The 25,059-nt window shown below is 38.3% G+C and overlaps 1 protein-coding gene across 2 annotated transcripts in view; it reads right to left on the bottom strand.

Moving 5' to 3' along the window:
- Window positions 1-25,059, bottom strand: part of LOC124721534 (ras association domain-containing protein 8) — an 85,345-nt gene that overhangs the window by 18,354 nt on the left and 41,932 nt on the right. The window contains exons 5-7 of one of the 2 annotated variants that reach the window (XM_047246559.1): window positions 23,629-23,730; window positions 11,830-11,969; window positions 10,739-10,913 (exon numbers count right to left, since the gene is read on the bottom strand). In XM_047246559.1, the coding sequence (XP_047102515.1) occupies window positions 10,739-10,913; window positions 11,830-11,969; window positions 23,629-23,730 (417 nt within the window). Of the gene's footprint in view, window positions 1-10,738; window positions 10,914-11,829; window positions 11,970-23,613; window positions 23,731-25,059 lie in introns of both variants that reach the window. The other variant, XM_047246558.1, reaches the window with a different exon arrangement.

Below are 25,059 nucleotides of genomic sequence, written 5' to 3' on the forward strand. Positions count from 1 at the left end.
TGGTTGGTTGGTTGATTCGGGGGAGGGTACCAAACAGTGAGGTCGTCGGTCGAATCGGGTGACGGAAGGATGGGGAAGGGAGTCGGCTATGGCCTTTCAAAGGAACCATCCTGGAATTTGCCTGAAATGATTTATGGAAATCACAGAAACCCTAAATCAGGATAGTCGGACATGGGTATGAATCGTTGTCCTCCCAAATGCATGCCAACTCCCTTGGTGCAGGAGAGGTAGACACAGAGATAATAGGCAAGTGTTAAACACCAAAGGTAGCCCCAAGTCCACCAAGTGGTGTTCCCAGTAAATTTTGATGCAGCAAACATGTAAGCAGAGGTGGAGTGTGTTATAATAGTGGATGTGAAGGGCATAAAATATAGGGTTTTGTTGGGGTGACCATGTCAGTAGCTAGTATAGACCTTGTGAATCAAAAACAATTGAACTCACCACCCTACAGGCTGTGTGGGTAGGAGACACTGATATAAAATTAACTGGATTGGATTGATTAAGTTTTTAAATTGGGACAGTTCAGTACAAACAATGTGGGAAGTGGTGCCTCATGTAACTGTTGTGCCCTGTCGGGATGGTATTGGGTTCTATGGCAGGAATATGGACATGTACATACAAATATAGACACATACACTGGCGAAAGTTTAATATAATTCGATACTTCATATGGTGCAATGATTCCACTGAATATCCTGATATGAATCCAGATAGTAGCCGGAAGTATGTACGGGTATTGCTCCTAACAAGTCCTACTTGAAATTTAATCACTGACTTGAGTCTGTTACACTTGTACTCACAACTCTATCTCAGCTAAGCTGACTTCGGACATAGACCAAAGACTGAAGACTCTGGAGGCTCAAACACTGCAGCCAGAATGCTGGAGCCCGAACACTAGAGACTAGAGGATCATTGCAGTGGCCTCTTATTAGCGAGATGCACGACGCTGATGGCACCGATCCAAGGGAGCGTGTCCCCCAGGCAGCCAGCTGTTGGAGGAAGGGATTGCTCATGGCTGCCTCTCGTAGTAACCTGCATAACCATTATGGTCAACTTCATATAGTGGAATAATACCCCCTTAATGGTATCAATTGCTGATGATTACACAGTAACAGTTACTGCATAATCACAGGGTTGGACTTTTTGAATGAGGACGATGCCAAAACTGACTTTTGATGACACTTCATGAGACAACATTTCACCTAGGGGAAACTGTTGCCAATGGAATGTTGTCGCAAAGTGGTGTCTATCTTAAAGGACATGCCATCCAAGTTGCATACAAGACCACTAAGGCTTGATTTGCATGATATTGTGCCTGAGGGAGCTGGAAAGTCGCTTTGGGTAAGTGTGGAGCCAGACTTATCGGTTGGTATATTGTGTGTGGTAGAATCATTGAAAAAGAGTAATATATTGGATATGTCATGGCATTTTGTTAGGAGGAATATTGTACTCATGCAAGAGGGAGATAGTGGGAGAATAGTAAGTGTGAATCTCAATAATTATAGTGCCTAGGAAATAAAGTTGGTGAAGAGAATGATTATTGTTGTGGGTTGGCAGGAGAGCCAACACCGTATTATTAGAGGAAGCCGAAAGGCACGCGTTTTAGCTCATGCAGGCTGGCATGAGGTCTGGAACAGGACAAGGAAATTAGACTTTAGAAAAACGGATGTAGCTGGTGGAATACTTAACTTTAATCCATAAATGATGAGCGTCGCTCTTGACTGTACATGACTCAGTATCAATAGTAACTGGTAATGGCGCCTTGCTAGGTCGTAGCAAATGACGTAGCTGAAGGCTATGCTAACTATTGTCTCAGCAAATGGGCGTATTTTGTCAGTGAACCATCGCTAGCAAAGTCGGTTGTACAACTGGGGCGAGTGCTAGGAAGTCTCTCTAGACCTGCCGTGTGGCGGCGCTCAGTCAGCAATCACTGATAGTGGCGACACGCGGGTCCGACGTATACTAACGGACCGCGGCCAATTTAAAGGCTACCACCTAGCAAATGTGGTGTCTGGCGGTGACACCACAATTATAGTGAATCTGGACATCCTACACTATGATTTGGACACAAAGAACGTGAACCATGGTCAGCCATATGCTGCTGCTAGAATTGTATTATGTAAGAAGATAGAGTATCTGCAAGGGACCGGAACAGAAAAAAAATTGGCTGTCTCATTATCGGCAGCAGCTTATGGAAGACTTTATAGACCAACAGTTAGCCAATGGGATAACAGAGGAAAGTGCTAGTCCATGGGGTGCCGCTGCTGTGGTTATGCCAAAGAAATCAACATACGCATCCAAGAAATGTAGGTTTCACTGTGGCTACAGATGACTTAGCAGCAAGACAGTGACTGATGCATACCTCATTCCTAATATCATGGAGACCATTGACAATTTAGGGCAGTGCTGGTATCTCTCCATTATGGATTTGAGAAGTGGATACCACCAGTGTGCTTTAGACCATAATCGTGGACCAGGGGACAAATTTCATGTCCGACTTGATGAAACTGTTATTTATGTTGCTACAAATTTGGAAATTAATAACTAGCCTACTACACTTACAGACAAATGGTAGAATGGATAGGGAAGATAAGTGACTGTGTGAACCTGTAGCATTATGACTGGTACATATATCTTTCATTTACAGTGGCAACTTACAATCTGAAGGTTTACAGAAGTACAAGGCTATCCCCATACAAGGTGTTATATGGGACGAAAATGTCACTGCCACTTGACATGGTTGAAACAAAGGCCTTTAGAGACTAAGAGTCACTGCATAATTTCACAAGATCATTAAGAAAAATGTGAAGACAAGAGCAGAGGGCAAATACAAAGGCTTTGGACTGACTGAAAACAATAGTGGGACACAATGGAAGGTTATGAAGGTTACCATGTTATAGGGTAGGGCAATGGGTAATATTGCCTAGTTGATACTCCTCGAAGGGTAAAACAAGAAAGTTTGTCACAAGATGCCAAGAACCATTCCAGGTGGTAGAGATCATGAATCCAGTTAATGTGAGGCTGCAGTTGTCAACAAAACAACAACAGTACATGTTGGATGCTTACAATCTTTCTGAGGCACTCTGGATACATTAACACTCGTGTCGGGAACTACTTCTGGAAAGCAGATAAAGAAGAAGAAACAAAGGACTGAATGCAGGGATATTGAACAACCAATGCAAGAGGCACCACATGCATTGAGGTTAAGGAAATGAGAGAAAAATTCAGTGTATTTTCACTTGTAATAATGTGATCATGTGATAAGAAGACTTTGAGGTATTGTAAGGAGTTATGGGCAGTAATGTTTTGTGTTTCATAGCAAGCAATGTGTGTAGTAATATTGTAGTATTTTGGTTAGGATTCGTTTTATGCTTGTGTGTGTACAGCATAAACCAGTAACAGAAGTAGACTTTTTTTTTAAGGGGGAGGGAGAGTGATTGTTGTCTATGTCCTCAGGTTGCTGTACACTATGGTTAAGTACGAATGGGATTCTAGCCATGACAGTACTACATCTCTTCATCAGGGGCAAGGTGTGGGCACTTCTGGATCATTAACTGGAGAGCACAGTACTATTTACAAAACACGAATATGTAGTAACCACCAGCAGTCAGTGGACACCTGGTTAGTTTTTAATGCATGGGAACTAATAAAAAGTAAGAAGGTTGGAAGAAGTGCTTTCTGGCCTACGATGAGAAGTGAGGAGCAAAGGAGTGCTTGAAGTGTTTGGGGCATATGATAACCACATGGGCCTTATGGACAACAGAGGGATCAAATGTAGCTAGCAACAGACATGGTGCTGTGAACTGCAAGGCTGCTACCCATTTCCAGATTGCTGCTACTCATTTCCAGACCATAGTTTCACATGCAGAAATTGCCAGTACTGAGTGTGTCTTTTTCCAAGGGATATTTGTGCAGAGGTTTACTATGTCAATGGAAGCGAAAGTTCCCATGTCTGGCACAGTTAGATCCTTACTGTTGCTTATTAATTCAACACTGATATTCATACTCCTGCATAAATTATATTCTCTTAGTCATGTAACAACGGTGGCATTCTTCAACTCATTCACTCTTTAATTACATAGCAAATATTTCACTCTCTTTGTCATGTAACAACTGTAGCATTCTGTAACTTATTCTCTCTTTAATTCTCAGCCACCTATCCGTAAACCTTTTGTATAACTTGTAATCAACATCACATTAATACCGCCAATATAAGAACACATCTGCATTTAGCAAGATCCACTTAAAATACATTATATGTACTTGTAAACATTTATTCTGTAATACAATCAGGGTGAATATGTGGACAAGGATTTCCCGGTGAAAAGACGCTTTTTCCACGTTAAGTGACAGTATATTTCCCCTTATCAATCCTTTGAATGGTTAGGTTTTATACACGGACGTAGAAATTCTCGGCACTTTAGAAAATGAAACTCAGGGAAAAAGACACATTTTGGAAATATCTTTGATGTGTAGCAACATGTACGCTGTGTATTTTTGTATTACGAAAGTATACATTGGAATTCCACCAAACACTGCATGTTACTTTCCTAATCATTGAAATCGAGATTGTGATGTGCTTTTGTAGGCCAGCCATAGCTCACGTCACGTGATCTCGCCAGCTGATGACAACGGATATTCAGAGCATAGGACACGTGATGTAGTAAGCCAACAGCAACATCACCATTAAGAAGCACGAACACACAAGCAGGGAAAGTTAATAGTTTAAATTAATATACATAGTGTTGCTACAAGAAAAACAAAGCTTTCACATATAATATTGGTCTCTAAGGTTAATAAGATGCAAGAGAAGCTAAGCTTTTGCATATAATGTTGATCTTTTTTGCCCGTGTTACACTTTAAGATATATCATACAAATGTGCCAGTAAAATTTTTAATAATGACATACATGTCTGATTTTCAGGGTTCAAAATTCTTCCAAATGGCTCGTCATCAAAGAGTTGATTTTTAAATGAGAGTCAAATGCTCTGTGATTTAATAAATTCATGGTACATTCTCACACATAGTTCAACTTACATAAAAGGATATTTACTTTGAAAGTAACGCTTTTCAAACCACCATTCGCAATATTTTCCCACGACCTGTTAGAAATAGGTTCGTTTCAGCAGTTGCTGCACTTGCGCAGCTGTCATGACGTAGGAAGACCGTATGTACGTATGTGTAAAACATTGAAAGATCATACATTATGTCATAAAAGAAACAAGACACCAGAGGATACTCCAAGAGCATCGTACTAAAATGTGCACATTTAAAGTGCATACTTAAAGTGCACATTTGTATGTCCAGATTCCCAATGAAGTAGATCTCAACCTGATATTAAGCTTTTCAGTGTAGTTTTTGGAATGTAAATTTTCTTGGAGCACCAGTACTGTATTATATCATGTTTGGTTCTTTATTATGGCATAATGCCATACATGCTAGAAGATGAAAACATCCACTTAAAATGCAGCGAATCTCACAATCAATAGCAGATCGGATTAATTGTAATCAGGAGAACAAGAACTCTTTAGAAAATTTGGACTCTTTATTGCCTATTAGCAAATAACTTGCTGTTTTGCGTGACATAAAATTAAATATAGGATACATAAAACCAATAAAGACAAGAGATAAGCAAGAAAGTACACATTTCTTCAATCCTCAGCTCCTAGCATTTTTTCCCTCTAATCTTGCTACAGCTTTACATGGCGTGCTTTCCTTTCTGTGAAAGAATCTATTACCTCATCAGAGTTCGTCAAATGTTTTGCTACATGAAAAATCAAAATATCGCTATCTATTACAGAAAAAGCTGTTAACACAAATAATACCCAAGACTAGTGTGGTTTCTCGATCTGATTACGTCTATTTTGTCACTGTCTGCTAGATAAAACAAAATAGGCTTTTCTAATACTGCAGCAATTTTGTAACACACACATTTGGCACAAATGATTATTTTTATAGCACGACAGAATATAATTCATGAAGTACCAATATCAAATGCCTATTAGGCCTACTACAAGCAAAAAGCGTAATGTTAGGAAATATTTCCACATTTCATTCATACGCACCAGTTTCTCAAGCATGAGATCAAAAAGTAGTATTACGAAAATTTTATATAAATTTGAAATCATTTTATTCTTCCATAATTTGTGTGATGTCCCCATTTGTTCTCCTTCCTCGTTCTTACAAACGATCTTGTCATCACTAATTCTGTAGCTATTCCTGCCACTGTCAAAATTTGTTCGCTGATTAACTTCACTAACCCTGCCAGAGTCACAGGTTCAGTTATCCCGCAGTTATTTTCGGTTAGGCATTATTACGTGTTTGTACAACACGTTTTCAGTGTTACTTCCAGAACAGAACTAAGCGGCTGTTAGCCGGAGACTGTACAACTGGTCCTTACTAATGTAGCGATCTGGCCAAAAATTTTCTGTCAAAATTTCATTTTCTTGGATATACCGAGAAGATAATATGTAATCTTTCTCACCTGTTATTACCGTAAGTCATTGATTTCCATTCTGGTAGTTTGAATCTATGGATTTCGCTTGTAATTATAACAACGCTGATCATTCGCAAACCCAGTCAACCACATAATCAGACAGCAATTGGCATTCATTTGTTCGGCTTTACTCCGCTCAGTTCATATAGCCCCATCCCCTTTTGTCTGCGGAAAGTTTATTTCTAGATATGACGAGGATTCTCCTGACAGACACATCACGTACACTATGCACGCATTCAAAAATCAACTTATGATTCATTCAGAAACCAACTTAAAATGTGTTCAAAAATGTTCAGAAACCAACAGGGAAGCATTTCAAAATCATATGAATAATCGATAGACAGACATGCGCTCGATGCTAGGCACTTTGTGAAACAAGTTTTTTTTCCTCAAGAATATGAATTTGGTGCCCCGTTTTCCCGGTAGCATCTAGCTGCTTGCTGTGACTGCTTGCACAGCCAACAGCCACGTTCCTGTAGCCGGAAGCGGGAGAATCTACTACTCAAATGCGACTCAACTGTGCATGCGGAGGAGCCTGCACGTAACTGCAAAAATGAGTCTAATGTAAACAGTTGTGACTTCACGCTCATCGGAGGCAATTTATTGTTATGAAGCATTGCATAGTCTTCCTAAAGCCTTTGACACACTTTGCTGTTGGCAGACACTTGCATGAGCACTGTGTGTCGTCGTATATGGTGCATTTCCTTTACAATTTAAGTTATTTTCATTTTTTTCTCTTGTTTATGTTTTATTGTTGAAGTATTATTCTGCAGTAGCGGGATACAGTAACATTTTCTGTTAGAGTATCGGTTCTTACCAGTCAAAATCACAAAAATTTAACTGGAATCTAAAATAATGAAAAATTCCCAGGTTTTTCCCAGTTTTCTCCCAGATGAAAATATTCCCGGGTTTTTCCCGGATCTCCCGGTTGTCCTGGGTCGTACACACCCTGTACAATACATCCCAGGTCAAAGATCATGAAGTGGCAAAATGTGATCTCTATCATACTCCTAGTCTTTGTAATTAAATCCAGTGATTACCTCCTGTGAATAAGTGTAAAACCAAGTGCCATTCAATACTTTGATATCTATGTGTATTGCCTGATAATGTACATTATGGGAATGGATTTCCTACAGATATCACAATGCAGTGCACTGTAAGTACCTAAAACATAAACTTTCCACTTGTCAAATGTTTCGTTGCCATTTTTGCCTGCACCATCATTGCACTGTCTAGCTATGCTTGGTCCATCTGATGATGAGCCTGCGGCGACTCCAAAACTAGTTAATGGTACAATAAACCATATTAAAAAAACAAAGAAGGGACTGGTTGCATATTTATACACAAATAAATCACCAATTTGGTTCACAAAATGTTTGAGTGTCTTGAGATGGGAACATCATTGTACTTATTTTCACACAATAGTATTGAAACTCATGGAGAAATGCCAGTGAGTGGGTCCAAACGTGATCAAAAAGCTTTAAGAATAATACGTTCAGACTTTTATTTTGGTGCATATTGAAGTTTGTAGAGCTCTATTGGGTTGTTTAACTGTTCCAAATTCCATAGTTTGGGAAGTACATGAAAGTAAAACAGCAAGTTTAGGGCCAAGACCATGTTTTCATGCTTGGCTCTATGATCAGTGCCTGTATCAAGACATTAATTTGATAAACTTTTCTAAAGCTGCTAAAGGAGGAGGGAATATGGCTACAAAACTTTCTGAGCTTTGCCATAATCAATGTTAATCATAATTTTAAATTTTTTAATTTATATTTCTTCAAAGTGTGAATTATTATTCTGCTGTTAGAAATAATCTAAGTTGGGATGTCCAGCAGTTATCACAACTTTATGGTATTATTCAGATCATTACTTCCAATTTATGTTATATCATGGTCAAAATTCTAAAAATAGAACTTTATAACTTAAAAAAGTCATTTATTTAGTTTTGTCCAGAGTTCGTGGTTTACTATAATTTTATCTCTTAAGTAAGTAATGTTCTTTTCTTTTGCACTTATCAAAAGTCTAGATTTGGGGGTGGGGACAAGAGTTTAACACCCACTGCTGGCGTGGACATTAGATGGAACACTGGATCAGTTAGACAAAAACTGAGTAGGCAAATGGCCATAGACTATTCAAGATAACCCGGTTATCACTCATCTGTGGTGAGGAAAACATAAATTTGGATGCTCTCATGGGAAACTGAAAGTAGCTCCTGTTGAACACCAGCAGCACTGCAGCTCTTGTCATTGAATTCCAACTGTGGTATTTGGTACAACTGCACTCCTCTTATCATGAACTCCCAATCTGTTTGCTCATCTTATACACTTTAAGTGTATCTTGATCTGCTTACCCTGTTTTTTCTTCAGACCATATTCTCTGGCCATTTGCCTCAACTAAATTTGTATTTCCTGTTTCTTTCACTTTTCAAAATATTTTACCAACAACAAATGATGGTTTGTTTATATTCCCCTATATTCCTTCTTTACTCTTAAATTTTGGCGTGAAATTTATATTTCTACATGTTTCCCAAATAATACAGACTGAAGAAAAAACTGCAGCACTTGGAGGTCAACATGTGATTCCTCATCCAGATTCAAGACAAAAGTTTACCTAGCAAAATCAGATTTGGTGCATTCTGAACACACACGTATGAAAACGAGGAGCTGGCAACACTGTCACACTGTGCAGTGCATCATAATGAACAGAGAAATGTGTATCATCCTGCACTACTGTACCAGCTGTCATAGCTCACTAAGTAGACTGCTGAGAAATCAAGCCCACATCCATCATGGAGCTATGGTTCGAATCCTTGTCAGATTCCTTTTTTATTTTTTAGACATCCATTCCCCAATTCTCATTGTTTAAGAGCAGGACATCATTTTGTAACAGGACAATTGCCCATCACTTGACAGTGGGAACCACTACACTGCATGAGTCTACTAACCACACAGTGTACAATCATAACTGGTCCTGTGCAGTACATGTAGGGCAGCAATGAATACATTGATGTGCTTTTGGTGCTGTGTGCATCGGATTACCAAGCTACTGCTGCTGCATGTGTATATGATGCACAGTGCCCTCAATGGTGGCATCCTGATAAGAATGTCAACTGAAGCAATGCTTTTGGGAAACCGGTAATCTTCATCCACAAGTAATGGACAGATGTTGTCCAAGGACTAGACGTACTCCACAGAGGACATGATTCTTGAAACCATTCATCTATCACCTCAGCAAAGTACCCATGATATAGCAAGGCAGTTCCAGATACCTCACAGACTGGTTGTTTAAGTGTTCCATGATGATGAATTGCATCGGTATCATTACATGTTAACTCAACACCAGTGGCCAGAAGAATGCATTCGATGAGTACAGTTTTGTGAATGGCTTTTGCACCAAGTGGAAGATAACAAAAATTTTATGAAGAACATAATACAGACTGACGTATCTAGTTTCACTTGTGATGGTATTTTCAACCCCCACAACAGCCATTATTGATCGGAACACAACCCACACATAACCCATGAACATGACTTTCAGGCACACTGCATAAACCTGTAGGATGGAATTGTGGGAGGAGTGATTTTGGGCCCTTGCCTATTTCCAAACAACTTTAATGCATCACTGTATCATACATTTATCCATGATTATTTTGTATTGGCTTTATTTGTGTCATGGACAAAACAAAGTGGTCGTTTACATATGCAAGAAGTTTATGTTACATCTTAATGTTTAAATAAAGGTAACAGTAATAGAAAGAAACACACAAGATACTGTACTGTGGAGGTGTAAAATGGATACAATTTGATGCTTTAACTGCAAGGTTTGGCGTAAAACTGACTGTAACACTGATGAGTCTGCATTTCTATTCCCCATTGCATTGCCTCATGCAAATGGGACAGCTCCAGCACAGCACAGAGTTCATGCTACCTGTTCTTGGCCATGCTGCAAGCAGTTACAGCATTGCCAGAGCCTCGTTTCTTAATTTGCATTTATATTAAACCCATTGGGAGGACTATGTTTTCCAAGACACACTTTTGTTTTGAACTGGAATGAGGAATTGAATGTTGACCATCAAGTATGGCAATTTTTTTTCACATAGTATATCTGTTTCAAAAGTCTACAAATCTCATTATAACAGAATTTATGACTTACAATTAGTAATACCAAACTGTTCATAACATAATTTATAGCTCTAAGATTTAACACAAAAAGGATAAAAGCAGTCATAATACCAGTTAATACCTCTCTCTTCAAATTCTCAGCACAAAGAGCAGACATCTCAGCATTCTGACGTGCTTGTTCCACCTCCCGTTGCAAACGTTCCATCTCTCCCAACAATGATCGCTCCAGAGACTGTCTATCTTCATATTCCCGTAGCACATATCTTTGCTCCAATTGCAATTCCTCTAGCAAGAGCCTGGATAGGCACACAAATATTATTTTTAAATGATATTAAAATAATTTATTAACTATATTTATTGGACTGAAATATAGTGCCACTATTGAAAACAAGCTGAAACTTTTTAAAATGGTACTGGCTCATCCATACAAGAACCTAACAGATTTTAATTTATGAGAGATGGTTACACATGATATGCCTATCTGGGAAACACACACACACACACACACACAATTGGGGGGGGGGGGGGGCTACTAAGTTGAAATGAAGGGCTATTCAATGCACACGAGGCCTGTTTATAACCAAAACTGAGATCAATAGAAGAATATATACCATGTAAACCACAGGTGGCAATTCAGGAATGCTTCTAATTAAACTCACATTCTATGAAGTGCTCAAAAAAGTGATAACTTAAAACTGTAAAATATTGATGAACGTAATGAACCAAAATAAACAAAATTAAATAGATGTCTTATGACACAAAGTAGTTTTTTGTTTTGGTTTCTTGACAGACAAATCTAATGTTGTCACCTGGAATCAAACCTCGGTTCTCTGCATCAGTTGCCGGTGAGTTACTATTAGACCATGGAGGTGGTCAGACAAAACAACATAAGGGCCTGAAGTGTTGGTGTTGGTGGTTACTGTTGCTGTGTTTTAGAGTGTATGACATCAAGGTCAGCAGTACCCGCGTCAGAAGTGAATTTAGTAATCAAGTCCGTTTACAACATTTTTGGGATTAGTTCATATGGAATTCAAGAAAACATTCTCTTGGTCAATAAAGAATTTATCTTTAAAAATTTCACTACTCCTATGTAAAATCATCAGATTATAACTGTAGCATGAGACAGCTACATAGCATGTGGTTTCTGCTACTTCAATACCACAAGTGCAAATACAAAGTAACATTTTAAAAACCAATTCATTTGTTATTTACCTTATTTTGTTTTTGCACTGAAGCAATTCAGTCTCACAGTTTGCAAGTTTTGAACGTAACAATGTGAGTTCAGATTTCAAAGTCTTCTCTTGCTGACGCACAATCTCACTCTCTTCTTCTACATTCACCAACTGCCGTAACTGGAATTATGAGGACAATCTATCAATATTTAAGCTACAAGTGAGTCTCATGAGGAAGAAATACCTTGCTATATGTGTATGTAATATGGGATACATGTTTTGCATAATTATACATAAGTAAGGAATACAAAAGTAGTAAAACTGTTGGTGCTGAATTAACTAGGGGCATGAAAAGACCAAAAGGAAGGTAATTTTAATATCCTGTTGACTTACTTCATTAGAAACAAGGAAAAGTGTAGTTTATGACTATGAGAGGTACTGTTGGTGACGCAACGTATCTTTTATAATCACTATTAATGCTTCAAGTATGTTGTACATTACGGTTTGTTCCAATTCAGCAGAACCATAAACTAATGTTGATGACACATAATGTAAATGAATGTAATATCTAATATCTGCATGTGTAAATCAAGATTTTAAAACCAGGTTCAATAAGAATTTGTGATGCGTAAGCTATCAGTTACTCTGCTTGTTTCAGAGGTTGAATAGGAATGTCAATAAAAGTAGCAGGCATTTCCTCATAAGAAATACTGACTTTAAACAGCAAACACAGTGAATACATAAATAAGTGATAAAGAAGCTGACCAAAAAGTTATGCAATTTGGTGGCAACAAAATGCTATTTGTGGTGGTTTGAGGACAATACACAGTATTGTAGGCCTCATTTCAGGATTTGACTTTTAAAACTTTTACACATCATGGGAGTATTAACAGATAGATTTCAAGGTATAACAGAAATATATGATTATGGATACTCATCTATGTAACTATTGAGAAGATTCACTAGTTTTGTGTGTGGATGAGATGGCCAAGAAAATTGCTCGTGTATGAAGATGACAAAGTAACTCAAAGAGTTGTTGCATTGATGAGGTTGGTTTTGAATTCACATAACAAATCAACTTCTGTAGGAAAGGGCACATTTCACATGGAAAGGTGGCAACAATAAGAAGTACTGTTTGTTCATGTGTTTAAGTATATGAGTTGGGCATCAAAAAGGTGGGAATTAGTGACAAGGAAGCTGATTTCATGAGCAGACAAACTACTACTGTGTAAATGAGGTATACAAATGAGCCTGTTCCAGAAATACCAACAGTTCAGCTTTAACATGGATCCATACGGTCAAAATATTGGCAATGGCACAGTAATAGTAATCTGTCCACTATCACACTCCAAAATATACATTAAAACATGCACTAAATACCGTGTGTACATAATTATTTCACTGTCTCAGCCAGATAACTTACAACCTTTAGTTTAGTAACTAGGTGTAGAGTGTTGACATCATCTTCATTTTCATTGTAAGAACTCTTCACTCAAATCAAACCTGTTTAAGAATACTCTTACTTTATTAGAAACAAACTGTTCAATCCCATTAGGCACAATTTTTGGGATTTGGTAGATTCCTCAGTGAATTCTTATATACTTTTATCCACTGGTTTTGTTTCACGATTCAGTGTAGTGGCCGTTTTCATTTTTGATTCAGGAGATTCAGACAGTATAATGCAGGACAGGGACCATAAATTATTTTTCAGTTTTTTGTAAAGCTATACTATAGGTATACTACTGTCAACATAATATACACACAGAAAGTTTTGAAAGAATTCTGAAACCTAATTACATTGGTTTGCCTTCGGAAGTGGCACAGGATACATGCTGGTAAGGAAAACAGCAATAAAACAAACTGCAGTCTCTTCTTGTGGTCATAATTCAACTTTATCAGGGAACATAAAACTTTTTCAATACGCAAACGGCACTTGCCATCCACCCTGCATGATGGATCCCCTAGGACAGGGCTTCACAACATACGTGCTTGCGGAGCAAGCTGTGAGCAGCAAGGCGCGAGCACGGAGCAGCGCGAGCACGCTACCCCCACTACCGGACCAGAGCGGAGAGTGGGGAGAGTCACGTGGGGCACACAAAAGCTGCCGCCAGTCAATGTAAATCCGCGGCCACCTGCAGGGATATTACTCACGAATTATTACTGCGACAAATGAAACAAATAAAGGAGAATGTACACGTGCCACATAATTTTATTAGCTTGGTGTATGCCTCTACATTCGTATTAATTTATGAACTGTTACACAATAAAAGGTGTCACTGAAGTGTGGGACTCTCAGTTATCTTGTACTTTTTGCCCTTTACAATTGCGTCTATGTTTGGAGTAATTGTTCTTGTGCATTGTAGGCGCAGCGTGCAGTTTAAATTTCCATCAGACAATGCGTTTCTCAGGCGCGTCTTGTTACATATCATTACAGAGAACAGTTCACAAACATACGTGGAACCGAACATTGATATTATTGTAGCCGCCAGTTTGTGCAAACGAGGAAATCTATCCTGAGGGAAATGTCTGTAGAATCCAAAATGTTTTTCTTATTCTCAAATTTGTCTCTGTATTCTCTGTCACACTGCAGGTCAATAATTTCTAGTTGCAGCTCAGGACAAATCTCTTCAATATTCGCTGAATATGGAGAGGAGAACAGATCAAAATCACTGTCTAGTGCTGTCAGATCTTGAAAGCGTAGATCAAATTCTTCCTTAAGAGCAACTAAACTATATGAATAACGTTGACAGTCTTTGTGAACATCATAATAATTTAGGAAAATGAGCTAGATTTCCTGTTTCCAGCTGACTCACCCAAAGTGTCAATTTCATTTTAAAAGCTCGTATTCGATCTATGAAATGAGAATTCGCAGATCATTACCTTGTACTGAAATGTTCAAAGCATTCAGATGGCTAGTTAAATCTGCTAAGAACTCGAGATCACATTTCCATGAAGGCTCTTTCAATTCAGGAACACACATGTTATTTATTTCCATGAACATATATATCTCATCTAATAGGCAAAAAAATCAATTTAATAATTCGCCATGACTAAGCCAGCGGACCTCGCTGTAATAAGGCAGGCTACCATACTGGCTTTCTACATCCTCAAGAAAGCTTTTAAATTGCCTGTGTTGTAGCCCATGCTTCCTTATATAATTGGTTGTACGAACAACAACAATCATCACACTTTTTAGAGAGATACTCTTTGCCCATAAGTTTTCCTGGTGGATCACACAGTGAACGCCCTTATTTCATTCGGCACAGTCAGTTTTTGCATTTTCTCCTTCAACAGCGCAACTAAACCTGATTTTTTCCCTGTCATCGCTGGTGCACTGTCTGTAGACACTGAAACTAAAGAATTCCATGACAGTCCTATATTTTCAACACTTTCTTCAACACTTCATAAAATATCACCTCAGTGTTCTTCATGGCTACTACATCGAGGAGCTCCTCCCTCACCTGAAGATCTCTATTAACACCTCTAATAAATATGGCAAGCTGCGCTGTTCCAGTGATATCAACACTTTCGTCCAGAGCTAGAGAATACGCCATAAAATCTTTACAGATATTTGCAAGCTGGCTCTGGAAGTCGTCTGCCATGTCCTGTATGCGACGCATAATGGTCATGTTAGATAATGGTACAATCCGAAACTGTTCAACTTGAGATGGACACAAATGTTCCGCTGCAACTACCAAACATTCTTTTATTAAATCGCCATCAGTGAAGGGCCGCAGGGATTTTGCTAAAAGGAAAGCAATTTTGTAACTCACTCTGAGAGCTGCCTCAGTTGATTTTTCTTCGTCATCCAGATCTTCTTCGAATAGCTTCCTTTTCAGTTTAATAACTTCCTGTGTACGATCTGGCCCATCACATTTTCCACTTCCGTAGTCTTTCGCATGGTACGACATATAATGTCACTGCAAATTAAATTTCCTAAAAGAATTCAGCGTTTAGTGACATACCAAACATTTTGCAACACCAACTTTTTCTGTAAACAGATACAATTCCTCCCAATGGGGGTTGAACTGCGAAAGCATGGTTGGGGTTACACAACGGCGACTTGACATGATTCTTAACCAGCGAAGTGACTGTTAGAGCTGATCGTAGTATTTTAAACGTTACACAGTCCACACGAATTCAATAGGCACGTTGCGGCCCTATTCAAACGTGCGCGCGCATTTCCCCTCCCTCCCTACTCCGGGACCTTGCACCTGCTCGTAAGCACGTGCCTGAGCAGACGCGAGTACTCGCACTCAAAACTGGCTAGTTGTTAAGCCCTGCCCTAGGAGCATGGAAAGATAATCTACGAGATGGTTCTAAGAGAAGAGTCTTTGCAGTTAATTCAAAATTTATCAATATAATCCCTTCATATCTCTTATGCCTTCAAGATAAATACAAGAGATCTTTTACCAAAATGCCTTCAATCAAAACACACTCACTCATCGAAAAGTTGGGGTATTTTAAGCTGTTGTGACAAACACTAATGATTTAACTAAACCGCCATTCAGTGCGAGTCTCATGGACAATTTTTCCATGCCTTTTTCTGCAGTAATTTACACAATATAAATATGCCTAAAATTATCAGCATTGAGCAAGTAGTGAACTTTTCATTTCAAATAAATTTGGACACAAAATTTATATTTTACATACATTAATATGTTATTTAGTGAACTGTTGAATTTCATATCCATTTTAGTCTTGTCTGTTAATGGCTGCCTGTGCTTGTTCAGGAATTCTCTTTCTCAAATAATTGATGAGTGATTCCAAACATGAACCTTGGAGACCCTTTCAGCTGACTGCTGATCAAAAACTGGTTGTCTTTTTTCCAACTGTAAGGATATTCGAAGCAATGATGTGGGCTATGTTGCCAAGGTCTTCAATAAGGAAAAGTTTTTTTTATTTATTTATTTTACTTATGAAGTTCCGCCATCTCCCAGCATATTTATGTAACTGCCCCCTGTTGCTAATACAGAGCTTCTGTTTTAGTATACAGTTTCAACTCCTGTGCTGAAGTCATGATTTTTCCCAGTAAATCTTTACTTCCCACATAGATACTATGACACTTTGATGTGTAGTTAATTTACTCGCCAGCTCATTGTACAAGAAAACTGAAGTCTAATGTTGGTTTGACAGATGACAGTTTACTTCTAATTATTTCATTTTAGTAATGCCCACAGAAGTAAATATTATTTTCTATAAACAATGTGAAAATGAAGACACTGTACTTTCTATTATTACAAACACCCATCAAAAGTTAATAATGATTAGGGTTGTATGCACTGGGTTGTAAGCATGTTCCGTGATCTGTACTGTTCAGACTGCTCTAGCCTCTCTCTACTTGGCTTGTATATCACTGGTCCATCACATCAAGTGACTAATCCATTTGGCTATAGAAATTGAAGTATACAACATGTCTACATAAGCTAATCAATGAATTTCTGTGCATACCCGATTTTTTTCTGGAAATTTATCTAAAATCCATGTAGCATCCACAATTGGATAAAAAAAAAAAAAAAGGAATGGTGAACGAGTGAATGAATTTGCCTGTCTCTAGTCTGGAGCAGTGACCCTAATAGACAGCGAGTCAGATATGGCCACATCTGGGGCTCGTTTAAGGTAGCAAACATGGAGGAAAAGCTCCAAAAGAATCTTCTACACCAGTATGGACATTCCACGTACCATGAACTTAATCATATACCAAGAACAGTTCTAGAGATAAAATTACCAAAAAGGGGGCCCAGATAACTACTGAATGTATGGATTAGGATCCTACAGAATTACTCGAAAACAAGGGGAATGCATTGTGAAATGACACGAATACGATCATAATAGTGTAACAAGATTGGGAGGGATGACCCAAAGAGACATGAGAAATATGGCATGGAAGAAGAAGAAGAAGAAGAAGAAGAAGAAGAAGAAGAAGAAGAGATATAATTCAAGGAATGTAAGAGTTCATTTACCACAAAGTTCATATGGAATCTGTTCAAGTAGCTGTACTTCAAAGCAGCAATCTGTGCTAACAATGTATCACTGAACAAAATTTAGCTGTGAGGAAGTTGTATTTCAAACAAATTTTATAGTGTTGCCAATATTTCAAACTGCAACAGTTATTGTGAAGCACTTTTTTATTACAGAACTTAAAGAGTAATCCAGTAAGACAATGGTTTGACGTACTAAACACTGACCAATAAAATTCAATATCACAATTCCCAACAGTTGTGATGTTCAGATTTTTTCCTCCTTACAAAGTTATTTGAGAAATCAATCTAAAAGGCAATCAACTAATACTGAATGTACAACTAAATATTTCCCATCCTATTTTTTCTGTTCTATGCTAATAAGTTGCTCATCAACATCAATTCTGTTTGCAGATATACATTTGTTTTAACTGAAAACTGTGAAGCAGAAAATGTCTGACTGCAATATTAATACATTCAATAGTTTAGAAATGTGGCTCCAGCTATTGTTTCAAAGATATATGTGGTATTGACAGTGTTATGTCAATCACAAGTGACATGCCACCCGCAGCTCCACAGAACACACATAATTTAAGCTTGCCAGCAGGCACCACCATGAAACAATTATGTACAGGGCTTGCTATAATCTTATGGATGGCACTACAGATGCAACCAGAGTATGCCGTCTTTGCTTCTATGCACTACATGGGAATGTAACCACCCACACATCTTTTTAAGACCCTGCACACCGAGCTATACCACCCAGATATCGAAAGACTCACAGTGAGACTACTATGACCACTGTAAAATGTTAATATTCAATGAACATGCAAAAATATTTCCTACACAATGTGAAACAGAAACAATCAGTAATACAAAAGATACACATAATTTTACTATGCTGTACATATTGTAAATAAATGTGTTGATGTTTTATTCATTTATTAAATGTTTGGAGTATTCAAGATTTGTCCAACCACTTCATACAAACTACGGACACAACAAACATTTCTGATGAATACGAAGGGACATGATTAAACATCATCTGTCAACAAAAATCAATTACCTCTTCCAGGAGTGTCGAAAAATAATCAATTTTTTTATTCTCTCTATGTCTTAAAGTGTACTTAAGTTTCATAGAAAACGGCAACCACTGGAGAGCCATCACTCACTGCACTTATTCAGTTTCAGAGCCAACAAATACAAACATTACTGTTGAGCACAACAAGCCCAGCAGCCAATTACTACTGAAGAACAGAAATCCAGCTGACAGGTACTGCCCCCTACCTTCCATTCCTTTGATGCAAAACAGGAGGTATGGACAGAATACAAAATTCAACTGGAGCAGCACTTTACAGTCTACAAAATCTCAGGCAACTCATAATATCCTTTCTTCTTTTTGTGGGTGGGAGTACAAATTGTGTGATGGTGTCAAAAAGTGTTCCCTCTAGTAGAATATCAATCCCTATCTTACAAGGAACTCTTAAGGGAAAACAGATAAATTTGAGTCACAGATCCACGTAGCTGCTGCTCACTTAAAATTTTTGCATAACCGTTGACAGAGTAATCAGTCTTATAAGTAATGGACACTGAACTCATGGGTATCACTAAGAATTTTAAATTTAACGGTGCTTGTGGAGCTTCATTTCAAGAGGAAAAGTTTCACAATGTAATGAAAAGTTTTACAATGTAATTATTCAGAACCTTGCTGACAAAAGGATACAGGCAGCAATTTTAAAGCATCAAAAGCAGTGGAATAATCAGTGCATGAAATGCCGAGCCAGATTTCTTGTAAGTTCACGTGCTTCGAAGTATTGGTTAAGTGTTATTTAACGCTTGACTGCAGACACTGCTTTTTCTGCCACACAGAATACCAACTCTGCTCCCCCCCCCCCTCCCCCCCCCCCTCCCCCCCCCCCCCCCCCACACACACACAGAGATCTGAACCCTTACCCTCTCATCCTAGCAATACTCATTGGAACCGTAGATACAAGTTCCAGAATCACAAAGCTACATGTACAGTGCAAAATTTTGCCCTCAACTCAGAACTGACAATCACATTCAGCGTAATAAATGCAACCGATTCATTTATCTCTGCATAGATTTGGAATCAAACTCTCCAGCAAAATGAGCCTGTACAGAAATGGCACATTCCCTGCAAGCCTCCTTGGCAGCTTTGCTTGTTCATTTCCCCAAGTTCCCAAATGCCCTTGTACTCAGTGGAATAAGATCTGCCTCTCTCACCACTGTAGGACGTACAGTTGGTCATGGGTTTACTGGGAAATTTTCTCTGCTGGGAGTACTGCTGCAGCAGTTGTAGGGCACTACGAGAATTGAAGCAGATGGGAAAATGTTTGCCCCGAAGACGCCTCATCTGCTCCAGTGTCCTCAAGGTCGCAAAAAGTTCAGTAGTAAATACAGTAAGAGAATAGTTACAGGGAAGGCAAATCTTAAAGACACCATTGTGAAATACTACTGAACAACCAAGAGAGTCCCCTTGTTTGGAGCTGTCAGTGAACACAACTTTAAAACTGTGATGCCTATCTAAAATGTCAAAAAACAGAGATTGAAACATAAAATCTGGAATGCAATCTTTCTTAAAATGCATCATGTCTAAAATAATTTTGCGCTTCAGTAGGAGCTAAGGTGGAGATCTGCTCTGACCTTGGTGTAAAACACTAAAACCAGCCACACTCATCTCTAAAAGGCAATCCTTCACAAGAATCCCATAGGGACTCATTGCTCAGTGTAGAGTATGAAAGAGCCTTTCCATTGGTGGCCAAGCAAAGGTATGATACACAGATGTGTATCGAATAGACAGCTTCTTACAGGTCCGTTACACCATGAGAAGCCATCACCTAATGTGAAGCGGCAGCTCACTTTATCCTCAGCACAAATGCTCAGAATGGGGCTGGTCTGAAAGGCTGCAGTGGGCTGCTGAGTTCCTGCATGCCCATGCACAGTGCACCTGTAATCAAGCCGAGATCACACTGAAGGCCCTATAAAACAATTGCTGCAGTACTATATTCAGATGGGTTGGCCTTGAAATCCAAAATCAATTTCAGATGCATTAGTGCTAAAATATCATGCTCAATGGAACAAAGTTTCTCTTCAAAATGGTGTGATTTTACTTCATACTTCTAATGAACAAACTCTATTCATGATTCCCGCAACATTACAGCAAAATGTTTTCCGATTTTTACAAAGAGGACATGAGGGAATCACTAAGCTTTGTATGTCGCACTGTCTTGATACGATGAATGAATAGATTACTACCCACTGCATAGACAACCAAGCAGTGCCGCATCAAAAATTTTACAATTAACCCCATTAGATGGTCCTTGGCGAAACATTCATATTGGTTTTACCAGTCTTTTATGGAACACATTACGAGTACATTGTCAATGCATCCAGTAGATACCTATTTGTCATTCCAACAAACTTGAGGACTAGTGCTAGCACAATCAAAGGTACTTGTTTCTGTCTTTTGTTTAAAAGGCTTGCCACAAATTATTGATTCGGACAATGGTTTGCAGTTTACCTTATTGGAATTTCAACAAATTTTGCTGGTAAAATAGGATTCAACATGTCTCCTCAATAGGATGGTGAAGCTGAACATTTTATTCACACTTTCAAGGCTCAAACATCCAAACTTCATGATTCACACTCAAGAGAAAATGCTTTTTTAATGTTTCTTAGTGCCTTTCGCACTCTGTCTTTTCATGATGCCTCAGCAGAAAAATTGTTAAAATGTCACCATCACCGTAATTTTGTTGCATGTATTCCAACCTAGACACCTTGTTTCAAATGCTAACTTTCCAATGAAGTTCAACATGAAGGACAAAGTTTTGAGCTCACTATACTGTTCACAGCAAAACAAGCACCCACCAGTGGCATGAAAACCAACTTTGTTTTGTGATTATTGTGATCCTGCCATATAATATCATTTTTCAGAAACATTGCAAACACCTCTGAGCAGCCTTTGCCATTGCCTGATTCTGGACATATGAGTAAGCAGCCAACTCTGCCATAGAGGTAGCCTGACTGCCTAGGCAGCTGCTAATGCAGCTACTAATCTGTTGTCTTTCACAGCGACATCAGTTACTGACATCAGTCAGCCTCCCAGCCTTCAGCATCCTTAACAGTGCCACTGCTGCACCCACCTGTGCTGCTGGTTGTATGTCCTACCCCCAATTGTTTGGCACATGTTCCCAATGGTTTGCAAGGTGAAATGTTGAAACACAGGTCGGTTGGCATCATCTGCCACTGCACCACATCCAACTCCGTCAGCTGCACCATGGCACAGAGCTCCCAACATCGTCACCTGCACCCACACTATGTGAAGACGGTGCCTTTTTTTTGGGGGAGGGGGGGGAAGGGGTGCTCAAGAGGGAGGGAGGAGGAATGTAGTATTGATGGTGTCTATGTCAATTGCAGATGGCACACAACGTGACAACCACATCTCCTTAGAAGACATGTCATACGTCATTTAAACACACTGTCAGCATGTGCCACCACAAGCCCTGCTATCTGCAGAGCTCGCTATATTCTTATGGAGGGCACTATGAATGCCACCATAGTATGGAGTCTTTGCTTCCACTCAATGCACACAAATGCACACATCACTGCTCCCACTCGTTATATGCAAATGCATCTAAACTGCACTACTTTTTAAGACGCGGTCCAGATCTTGGAACACTTGCAGTGAGGCAATTATGAAAATAGAATGATGTTATTAAATATTTCCTGGGCAGTGTGGAACAGAAGCAAGCAGTTATACAAAAGACATGTACAATTTTATTACGCTGTACACACTGTAAATACGTATGTTGATGTTTTATTCATTTATTGTATGTTTGGCATGTTCATGGTTGGCCCAACCACCTTGTACAAATTATAGACATGATAATGCATACGGTACAGTTTAGGACACAACAGTCAAAATGGCAGGAAATTAAAATAAATCTTAAAAATGACATAGCAGAAGCCGAATGTGGCAAATTTCTAGAACTAAATGAAGGTACAATTTAGAACTAGAATACTGAGTACCTTTCAAGCAAATTATGTAGCTTTGCATCTGCAAAGCAAATATTGTCCAGTGCACAGAAAATTGCATATCACACTTATTTTGAATCAGTAATTAGGCATGGCATTGTTTTTTGGGGAAGCTCTAGTTATATACAAAGTATACTGAAGAGACAGAAAAAAGTCATCAGAAATGTGCATACTGCGGATCCAAGGAAACCATGTCACCCATTATTTAAAAATGTTAAGTTTAACAGTCCCCACCTCACACATCTATGAGATGACAAACTTCTAAAACAGGTAACTAGAATTATTTCTGGAAAATTATTTAGATCATTTATATAGTACAATAAATTAAGATAATTTTATGTGTTTGCTCACCGATTGGAATTATATACTTAGAGATTGCTAAATAGATAGAACTGAAAAATCTTCAAGAGGCTAAAAGATAAAACATTCCGAACACAAAGTTAGGTCTACCAAAAAATATAAAAGCTGCACGATTCATTCCCACAGAAATGTTCCTATTTGGTGGAAGGGTTCTTGAATGATGAACTGCTACTCTAAGCAGGATGACACTGAGCGTTATTCTGTAACTACAACTGTTCATTCTCAGGGGAAAAAATTGTTAACTTTAGACTGCTGTACCATCTCAGCAGATATAATTTTATATCAGTGAATTATATTATTAATTTTGGCGAGGCTCCTATATCTTTATCACATGACTAACAAGCGTATTTTATGAGAAGAATAAATCACTATTGACTAATATTCAAATTAAAATATGTAACCCACAAATTCCACCATTTGAAGATAACAATATTCAGTTCATTACTCACTTGTTCTTCACTTACGCGAGCTGCTGCTTCATATCTTGCTATTTCCTGTGAAAGGAACTCCATCTGTTGTTGGTGTTCTCGTGTTTTACCTTCCCAAAATGATATTTCAGCATCATACTAAATGTAAGAAAGAAAAAAAAAATGAAAAGTTACCCAAGAGCCTTACACAAAAAACATGAATAAGGTAAATATGTAAATATTCATGCAGTGAATTCATCTCAAGAGTTGCTTGTCCACTTTTCAAGCAGATCAATCAGTCAAGACTGCAAATTACACAATCTAATCAAGCAATACTTGAGTCATACAATGAAACTTTTACTAACTGCTACAAGGAATCAAAATGTATGAGTAATTTATAAAGGTTGTGATGTGTTATGATCTTCAGTCTGAAGACTGATTTGATGCAGTTCTCCACACTAGTCTATCTTGTGCAAGCTCCATCACCTCTGCAGATTACCATAACCTACATTGATTTGAACCTGCTTATTGTATTTAAGCATTGGTCTTCCTCTACAGCTTTTACCCTCCACACTTCCCACCATTAATAAATTGACAATTTCTTGATGCCTCAGGATGTGTCCTGCCAACCACTCCATTGATTTAGTCATTTTGTGCATGCAGTTTCATTTTCTGCTAATTCAATTCAGAATTTCCTCATTAGTTATTCAATTTACCCATCTACTCTTCAACATTCTTCTGTTGCACCACATTTTAAAAGTTTTTATCCCCACCCTGTCTGCAGTGTTTATTATAAATGTTTCAATTCTGTACAGGGCTACGGTCAGCAAAGACTTCCTAATACTTAAATTTATATTCAGTGTTAAAAAATTTCTCTTTTTCAGAAATGTTTTCTTGCTAATGCTAATCTGCATTTTACATCCTCTCTACCTCAGCCATCATCAGTTACTGCACAAATAGTTAAACACATTTACTATTTTTAATGTCTCATTTCTTAATCTATTTCTTATGACATCACCCATTTTAATTCAACACCACTCCACTACCATTCTCTTACTTTTATTGATGTTCATTGTATAACCTCTTTTCAAGACACTATCCATTTATTTCAACAGTTATTCTGAGTCCTTTGTCATATCTGACTATTTACAATTCAGCAGCAAACCTCGGAGTTTTTATTTCTTTTCTCTGAACTTCAAATCATTTTCCAAATTTTTCCTTGGTTTCCTTTACCGCTTGTTCAATATACACATCAAATAACATTGGTGCTAGGTTACAGCCCCGCCTCACTCCCTTCTCAACTAGTGGTTCCCTTTCCATGTCCTTCGACTTTTATAACTACTGTCTGGTTTAACTATATATGACGGTAGTATTTGTTCCCAAAAGAACAGTTACCGTGGATGACCATGCAGCTTTGCTAGAAATGAAATGATAATTAAATAGACACCCTAGCTGCAAACAGGTGTTGATGTACTTCATTGGGAACAT

Source organism: Schistocerca piceifrons, chromosome X (genome assembly GCF_021461385.2).
Source record: "Schistocerca piceifrons isolate TAMUIC-IGC-003096 chromosome X, iqSchPice1.1, whole genome shotgun sequence".
Classification (NCBI taxonomy): Eukaryota; Metazoa; Arthropoda; class Insecta; order Orthoptera; family Acrididae; genus Schistocerca; species Schistocerca piceifrons.